At 39.0% G+C, this 8,909-nt stretch overlaps 1 protein-coding gene across 1 annotated transcript; it reads left to right on the top strand.

The window, feature by feature from the left end:
• Nucleotides 1–1,941: 1,941 nt before the first annotated feature.
• Nucleotides 1,942–7,862, top strand: LOC135145429 (uncharacterized). Its single transcript, XM_064077528.1, has 35 exons — nucleotides 1,942–2,047; nucleotides 2,106–2,146; nucleotides 2,360–2,425; nucleotides 2,475–2,567; nucleotides 2,627–2,714; nucleotides 2,819–2,907; nucleotides 3,144–3,203; nucleotides 3,264–3,359; nucleotides 3,500–3,582; nucleotides 3,636–3,745; nucleotides 3,805–3,880; nucleotides 3,932–3,991; nucleotides 4,039–4,196; nucleotides 4,251–4,356; nucleotides 4,410–4,525; nucleotides 4,583–4,660; nucleotides 4,760–4,811; nucleotides 4,870–4,924; nucleotides 4,977–5,073; nucleotides 5,145–5,190; nucleotides 5,250–5,308; nucleotides 5,363–5,421; nucleotides 5,491–5,562; nucleotides 5,621–5,702; nucleotides 5,757–5,855; nucleotides 5,917–6,110; nucleotides 6,166–6,242; nucleotides 6,304–6,368; nucleotides 6,421–6,517; nucleotides 6,580–6,719; nucleotides 6,796–6,860; nucleotides 6,923–7,106; nucleotides 7,237–7,495; nucleotides 7,558–7,633; nucleotides 7,793–7,862. Exons 2-32 carry the CDS (start codon nucleotides 2,107–2,109, stop codon nucleotides 7,009–7,011), a joined length of 2,667 nt encoding a protein of 888 aa, XP_063933598.1. The 5' UTR covers nucleotides 1,942–2,047; nucleotide 2,106; the 3' UTR covers nucleotides 7,012–7,106; nucleotides 7,237–7,495; nucleotides 7,558–7,633; nucleotides 7,793–7,862.
• Nucleotides 7,863–8,909: the final 1,047 nt, after the last annotated feature.

Genomic DNA, 8,909 nt, shown 5'->3' with positions numbered 1-8,909 from the left:
CATAACTCACTTACAAGTTGTGGGGAGTCGCGCAATACCGCCGTCCGCGCGACCCATCTCAGCATGTCGGCTTAAGGCGAAGTTGGGGGTTTAGAGCTAGCTAGTGTATTCGAAGTTGTTAAATCCATAAGCACCAGGAAACATATTTTTAAAAAAAATTAAGTCAAACCCAACGCATTCTGGAAGGCCGCTTTAATTGAATAGGAACCCTTAACAATTCTAAAACCACCGGGTTTTGGTCAGACCGTAGTTCGTAATAGTTAAATTGTAGTCAAAAAAATATTATTTTTAGTAGCTATATTTTTATACCTTCGATGGATGTACAGTTGAATAATGTGTAGACTCTGAGGGTCTAACTACACAGCTAAGTGAATTCTAAACGCATACTTTTATTAAAAACATCCTTTGGAATTTGCCTTTTTGCTTCCAAGAGGAATGTTCTGAATTAAAATCTCCTGATGCAATAGTTGAGGCATTATTTTTATTATCATATCAAGTGACGTACAAGTTAAGTTCTTATCAGGGGGTTTATATACCGCAGTTACATCAGTTTTTCCGTATTCCATTATCCTCAAAATTATAGTTCAGCTCAGCGTAAGAATTGTACAATTAAATTAAAAGGGCCGTTTCGCTCCCTTTGCTATTATTTCTAGCGTTGCGAACTAGAGCAATATCTAATATTCGGTCTTTCAATAAATTCACGAAATCCTCCAATTTTGTCTAAGATTTCATGAGTTTCCAGAAAAGAATTTTTAGGGTCGTATGTAGACGTTTATTTTGTGCAACTGGGAATAAGCTGTTACAACTTTTCTTTTGATTTGCCAATTGCGCGGCGAGTGCCCTAACGAGATTGTTTTAGTCCGCTAGGGATGGTCATTTTATTATTAGGAATTACTAGTAACCTGCGCATATGCCTCAGAGTTTACAGAATAGTCCACTTTCTTATTTATGGGCTTCAATTTAGTTATATATTATTTTCAGAACTTTCTTTCATGATTACATATATGACCTCGCTATCAATTCTTATTAAATTGAGATTTAATTTTCTTAATTGGAGGAATTTATGACTTAAAATATGCAAGCAAATATATAAATTTTTTAAAATGTACAAACTTAAAATCCAAAAGTACTTATACCTCCTCACGCTCGCTTTTTAGTTAATTACATTTTATGTGAGACCTCTTTACCAGGTATGCTTGAGCGCGCATCCCCAACACAAATTCGGTTGAGAATTTAGTTCATTTTGTTTTGCAACTGCTTTATAATAAATACCGTACAAAGTAAAGCTTTACTGCAGTACTTTTTAGGTGGTATAATCGACGCAGTATGCAAAGCGCCGCTGGACATAGCACCCCCTTAGTCGGCAGGGTTTTCACCTTTCATGGTGCGAAAAAAAAATAGGTTAACAGCAATTCGATTTGAGACCGTGTTTAATTTGGTATGCAGAACTTCTACCAGCTCTATTTCCAGACATAAATAGTAGTTTATTTGTAGCCTTCGTTATTTGGAAAGAACACATTTTAGGTAAACATTTGATTTCTCTTTTATAATTATTCAATTAACGGTAATGTTTTCACCTCTCATAGTCTCTTGGCTCCATTTTTGGGTATCACCGTAGAAGAGTGGTCCAGTAGTCTTTCAAAGTGAGCCATGCTGGAAAACGGCCTAAATTAAGCGCTAATTTCAACCTCTCATCACCAGCTTAATAAATTCGCATGTTTTTTCTAATGCAAACGTTTTTTATGCAAACAATGAACTACAATACTTTCTCAATAATATAACGTGCTTCACGGCTAGGCCAGATATACTCGAAAAAGAGGAGCAGTCAATTTTATTTAAAAGCCCGTAGTTTACTTACTCGCGTCTCTCAAGTTAATTTAAGGTTTACTATAATAGTGGCTATCAAAGACAACGACAAGGCCAAAGGGGCGTAATCGTTGTTTCTGCATATAAGACCCCATACTTGAATTACCTTTTGTTACCAGCAATACTAGTCTAAGATCCCAGTGATGACCTTGTAGGGACCGTCGAAACATAGCTCAATAAAGTCGTTGGAAATATATATTTTTTTGATTCCTTTAAATTTACGAATATAAACTGTTTAGTATGCTCCTCATTAAACCTGTTTGGGTTCACCACACCAAGGGTTAGATTCTCTTTTGCTCTTTATAACCCAACTTATTTTTATTAAACCTCTTATCCTATATAAAATTTTTTAATACTGGCATACGAGAACTTCTTCTGTAAAGCTGGCGTCGGTTGTCTTTAGGACGTTTAATTTTCTTGTAAATAAGAACTAGTGATTATATAATTAACTATTAAATAATTTTCAAAGTATTTAAATTTTGATTGTTAAAAGGTACTCCGATTTATTCTATTCATTGGCACCCTGACAACCAAAGATTTGTTACCGCCGGTGACTCTGGTCCTCCATTTTTTTTTCAACACTTTGTTGTTTTGATAAACACTTACAGTCAAAGTCTGGAGCGTTTTATCATTATTTAAAGAGAGTACAGATAAAGATGAAAAGGGACACAAGCTTTTGTGTACCATCTCCTACCACATTGGTGACTGCAACTTTTTAAAAAAGAATTTATTTTTTGAAGCCCTTTTTTGTTGCTCAAAGGTTCTGTTAACTGTGCACGGTTTTCGGTCGACGGCCGTTTTCTTGCTACTGGAGGAGACGACAAGTCTGTAATCCTGTGTGAAGTGAAGTAATAATGAATATTTTTATACTATTAGCTAATCTATTCTTCTCTCCAACCCACTTTTTAGCATTTATATGTTACACATTTGATAATTATTTTTTTTTGCTAAGAACCGGCTATGCTACCAAAGTTTTTGGCTCAAGTGACAAAAACTATGAAAACTGGGTTATTCGGAAAACTTTTAAAGGTCATAGCGCAGGTTCTTTTGGTGAATATATATGTGGAGATTTTTTGAAACTACTAAACTACCCCGTTATCCCTACTTTATTCCGTCGCACTATTTTTTCTTAGTTTAGAATTTATCGAATTCAGTTAATTTTCGGTAATCCACAGCTTGCGCTTTAAAATTATGTTTTTTAAAGTTCCCTATACAAGCCTTTTGGCGTATGTGCTATGGTCTGTCAACTTTGTTCACAACTTACTTTATAACTTTAGGGTACACTATAGGCTCACAACTTTCTATGAGCAGTCAGGCTACGTTAATAAGGAGTTACTGTAAAATTGGCAAAACTTTTTGTTTTCCTTTCTGACTCCCCTTTTACTTTTCGCTGTAAGATGTCGTTGATTTGGCTTGGAAACCCAAAGGAGCGCCCCTCCTTGCCAGCGCTAGTTTGGACAGCACCGTAATTGTTTGGAACTCAGCAACTTTGGGTTCTCGATTTTTCTATATAAACTACCGCTTCTATGTTGATTGCTCTTGCGTAGTTGGTTAGAGTTCAGCAAAAGCATTTTTGCTTGAAGTGCTACTTGTAGTAATTTAACGTTAGCAGCTTATTCGTTTCACTTTTTAGAGCAACAAGCAGTTTTAAGAGGACATACGAACATGGTTAAGGGGGTTTCCTGGGACCCAATCGGGGAGTTCATAGCCACGCAGGTGATCACGGCGGAAGCAGTTCCTCTAAAAAATATTTTATTCAATATATGCAGTCGGACGACAGAAGCGTTATTATATGGAGAACGCGCGATTGGAGCATCGAAGCTCGAATCACTCGTGGTTTCGAGAATACCTCGTCGTCTACTTTTTTCCGTCGGCCAAGGCAAACGATCTCCCAGTCCACATTTTTCCAGATCTTTTTTTTCATCTCCTTCTGTGCAGTTGGTCACCTGATGGCTCTTATATCGTTGCTGCTCACGCTCGGAAGGACAAACTTCCCGTGGCAGCTGTAATAAAAGTAATTACTGTATGCATACTATCGTTACAATTTTGAGTAAACATATATTAGAGGAACTCATGGGCGCTTGCTTATGGATTTGTGGGACACGAAAGACCCGTTTCGGTTGTGGTAAGCAAAATATTCTGCTGGCTTGGGGGGCGCTCATCCCTCCGTAGTCCTGGAATAGACACTTTTACAACGCAGTGGACAAGCCAACCGCCTACTGTGCCGTTGGGGGGCAAGACAACGCTCTGACCATCTGGTCCAATCGGAAGGCCAGGGCAGTTGTCGGCGCCAGAGACATCTTTGCAGACAGTATTGTTGATCTCGCCTGGTATGGCCGTAGCCTTGAACGGCACACTCCCTTTCAGGGTTCCTTGCCAGGTAGGTCGGGCGAGGGGCTTAATCTTCTTTGCTGCTCCCTGGAAGGGTCTGTGGTGCTTTTGAGTTTTGAAGAAAAAGAGTTGGGAAGAAAGCTTTCACCCAAGGAAGTGGTAATAAGCCGTTTGCTCCGTTTAAGGTTTGCTGCCTCTAAACGTAAAAGCAGGCAGTTTTTTTACGAGGGCCCCAGGAAGACCACGACTCGTCTCCACAGCAACTTTTCGAAGGAGTGCAGTCAATCGCCTTCCCGCCCGGGTTTCGTTCGAATACTTTCCTAAAACTGTCCGTGTTACATAAAGTGCACTTAAGAAAAGCGATAAGCACATGCTGTTAACTCAGGCAAGGAGTACCTGCTAAGCAAGTCGAAACAACTACAAGTGATGGGCGAAGGCGAATTGCTCCCACCAGAATTTCTACGTGCGTCCACTTGGATCTTTGTCATAGATATTTTTTGGCTTCAGTATTTCTCAAAAGTTTTTTTCGTGCATTCTCATTCCCATTTTCTTTCATATAAAGTTGTCAGCAAGTTATACCCAGCTTGAACAGTCATAATGAGACCCTCAATGAAGTATAATTATAAGAAGGCTTCCTTGCTATAAGTTACTCTGTCTTTGTCTCTCTCGTAGGCGAGACCCCTTATAAAAAAACTTTCACGCAGACTTGTCTCCTGTGACTCAAAAGGTTTTTCTTTGAACCAAGTTTTTCTTTTCTTTTTATCGACATGAAAAATTAGAAATAAAAAAACACAAAAGTGAAATCGATAACGAGACGGCCGTGAACACTCCCGCGGACTTTCAGCCTGAAGACGAATTGAGTGCTAGCGAGCTCAAGTATTTTAATATAGCGTAACTTTACATAAGCAAGCAAGTTCTTATATCCTCCTTTTTTTGAATGTCACAAGAAATTCTTCACGGCTGAAATCTCGAAGCGCGGCGCACATCGTGCCTGTACTCCGCTGATTTCGTTTTTTGCTCATTTCCTGAGCTTGCTAACTTTCTTTTTTGAGCTTCCAAAACGAAAACAATTGTTTCCTCTGCCGCTCCGTCAACGCTGTATATCGACGCGGTTAGTTCTTTTCGCTCGTGTAAAAAAGGTTGGCTACTCATAATTTTTAAAAAGTATAATTAGTGGAGAGCACGAATTGCTATTTGAAGCACAAAACGAGCTAATGCATGGAGGTGCCTTACATCCAACCCCTTTCACCCACCCCCCCTCTTTTTTTTTGCCAATCCCTCGTCGGTTCACAGGTTGCAAAATCTGCAAACTCGTGGCTAGACGCGGGAGTTCCGTGGCATGGACAGCCCTCCTCGATGAACCCTGTACACATATGCTGTGCAGTTAGATTTTTACCCTAGAGCGCTACCATTCAAACGGCAGGCAACCTCTTGACCTGCTCAAAGTTTTTTGTTGCTGCTGCATGTAGAAACGCCGTTTGCGTTTACAACACGCAAGGAAGGCTGTACATTTCCGTTTATTTTTCGTGTCTTTTAAGTACTGATTTAATTTGTTCAAGGGCGTTGCCCCAGTTTTATATGGAGTCTCCCGCTAGTTTCCTCCATGCGACCAATGAGTATCTGCTCATCATAACTGTTAATGGGCGTTGCTCCGTTTGGTGCGCTTCTCACTCAAAAGTTCTTCATTGACTTGTTTGATCGAAGGCTGTTCTTCCTCAGGAACGTGCTGCAGGGCGCCGCAGTGCTCAGAAGGGTGCCAATGGACCACCTGTGTTACCAAAATAAAGGCGCCGCGCTTGAGCAAGAGAGCATCGAAGGAGAATCCGCTCTTCTTTCTTGCCTGATCACCCCTAAAGGGATGCCCGCCATCATTACGTCTGCCCTGCATGCATATCTTTATGACAATGAGCTGGGTAAGTATTATGACCGACGATTCCTTTCCTTACCATTATTGAACTGTTACGGCAGGTGCTTGGATATTGGTAGCTCGCGAGGACGATCCTATAACATCATCATCTGATTTCTACAACTCCTTCCCTCCATTAGTTTGTCTTTGAATTTTCAATAAAACCAATGAACTTCATAAAGTGTGTACGGTTTATCTAGCGCTCTTCCGAAGAGGCCGCTGGACAATACGCTACTTTTGATCTCATTACCAACGCGCTTAAGCGGTTCCTCTACATTTTTGTAGACACTTCTTTTTTTTTTATGCTCCGGTTAAAGATTTTCTTGGAACTCTTACTTGAGCCGTCGGCATGAGCATCACCTACTGCAAGTAGACCAAAAGCACCAACTACTCGCTACACGCTTTCACTTGGAGGTGTTTTCTCCTCCTCACTGCGAGTACTGTTTAGCACTCCTCACTTTTTCTGCAACTCGAAGAAACAAGTTGTCTTGTGCTGGCGCTATGGGTCTTTAGACGAGGCTTGTGAATGGACAGAAAAGTACTTGCGGTTTTTGCTTTCTCTCGGAGACGTGGACCGTATACAAGACCTCTTGAATACCATTCGCATTCAAAGCAGGTTCGTTCCTTCCTTTCTGTTTTCTTGTTAAAACTTATTGACTCCGTCTTTTGTTTTTTTTTTTCATATTCTATAGTAATGACCGCGACATGCCAACTTGTAAGTGGAGACAACTCCTCGCGTATCTTGTTCCCGTTTTAGGTTATTAAAGAAACCGTATTCGTCGCACCCACAGAGAAGATGGTAACAGGTGTTAAACGTAGGCAGCAGCCGCGAGCCACACGTGCGCCGGCTAGTCAGCGTGTTTCAAGAAGCCATCAGTGATCTCGAGAAACCCACGTGGTTTCGCTAACAACGCTTATTATTCTCCGTGCCGTTCTTCGCGAGTACAATAAGTGTTAAAATATACAGCAGTGGTTGACTGCGGTTAAAAAAAATCTTTGTAAAGTAATAAATTTTTTAATGTTTTATTAACCTTTAAAGTGCTTTATCATAAACTTATTTATCTATATATATATATATATGCTCACCAAAATTATAAGAGTTTGTAATTGTTTCTTATTTACATTTATATCAGAAACGGCCAGGCCTCATAATGTCCAAATTTAGCCAAAAATTGACCACATCATAAAGTTTTAATCAAAAGCAGTTATTTATTGGAGCTTGACACACAACACCTTCACTTTATACCGAATGTGGTTGATGGCGCAAAAGCGAGAATTGATTAGCACTATCAGCAAAGGTTTTAAGGCTGTAGTGCCTAAACAATTAACATTATATCATGAACATCACATAAAGATCTACCGTACCTGCAAAGACTGAGTATCGCTACCCAGGTGAATATATTTCTCAGATCCGCTTGCAGCGTCGTCTATAATGACTGCTACTTAACTTTAAGTGATTCAAGTCAAGCTCTTTTATTTAGATAAACCGATAATATACATGTCGTAGAGCCATGATCGTTGAGGAATCAGGTCGTTATTCATAACGTTTACTTAATCGAACGAATATGCTCTAACTTAAGTCTAACCGCCTAAATTAAAGTTTATCAATTTAATAAAAAGCTTGTTACAGCTGAAAAGATACATTCTATGTTGTATGCGACACTTTTTACTGACGTCAATTTTGTAAAGTGCGACTTCTTGTGAAGAACAGCTGCCTTGACTAGAAGAAGCATATACGACACAATGTGCCCGTACGGCCAGCTCTGTAAGGCTTCGAGGTAAGCAAAACTTCTCTCTACTTAGGCAAGAGGCCCGTGTTTGTTGATCCAAAGCTTATAAGTTCCCCAGGATGTTGTCAAAGACTTACTTTAGCTTTTAAACGCGCTCACCCTAGAAACAATTTTACGGCTCCACTGTTGGGAAGCTCAAAGAGTAACAGTCCTAAACCGCTAAATGTGCTGGGGAAATTAGCAAGCAAGACGTGCTAGAAGTTGCTTTGTTAAAACATTCGTTTTCAAAAGTTATTGTTGCATTTTACGAATTGTCTTTTACTGCGAAAGACCAATTTGTTAAAACTAAAAATAAATACTTAACCTTTTCGAGGTGGTAAGTACTCTATAATTGCTGCACATTTATGAAATTATTGTTAAATCAAGGTTTGTTAATAAAAAAAAAACAGCTAAAAAGGAATGCCCAAAAAGATTTAGAAGTGGTAAGATAATTGGAGCAAAACTTTTGTGGGGCTCGTCTTTAAGAAATTACAAAAATTAGGTCGAATATTAACCAGCTTAATTCTTTAGATAAAAGTTTCCAGCTCTTTTAACGGGAGCAGAAATTTGTATACTCTTATATTTATATGGCCACCCTAGAGGTGATGTTTAAAATATCTTATTAGTACTAAACTTAAGCAAAAAACTTGGTAAAATATATACGGAAATATGGAGAACGAGCCCAGTCAGTCGAGAGAGGGCAAATTCAACATTGTAGAAATTAAACTAACAAAAAAAATACAAAAAAAAAGTGCAAGAAGAAAAGGGGGTAATACTTGCCCTCACATATTTTATAATAAAAACAACTAGTAGTAGTTGGTAAGATACTGAAACTTAAGTCCTTCTAAAAATATTTTCGCAAGGAATAGTGTTGTCTTAAAGTAAAAAAATGAACCTTTTCATTATTCTTGACTTTCGCAGAACTCGATGTTTTAAATTGCAGACTGCTTAAGCAATACAACTAGTCTATCAACAATAGCAGCCGTAGCTGAGCTACCATAAGCTTCTTTCTTATGTTCCAACTTTATTCTGGCAAT

This window comes from Zophobas morio, unplaced genomic scaffold, assembly GCF_036711695.1.
Source record: "Zophobas morio isolate AGI-343-1 ecotype UQ-CSIRO unplaced genomic scaffold, CSIRO_AGI_Zmor_V1 ptg000148l, whole genome shotgun sequence".
NCBI lineage: Eukaryota > Metazoa > Arthropoda > Insecta > Coleoptera > Tenebrionidae > Zophobas > Zophobas morio.
The sequence above is the reverse complement of the archived record's forward strand: the minus strand, read 5'-3'. Positions and strand labels throughout refer to the sequence as shown.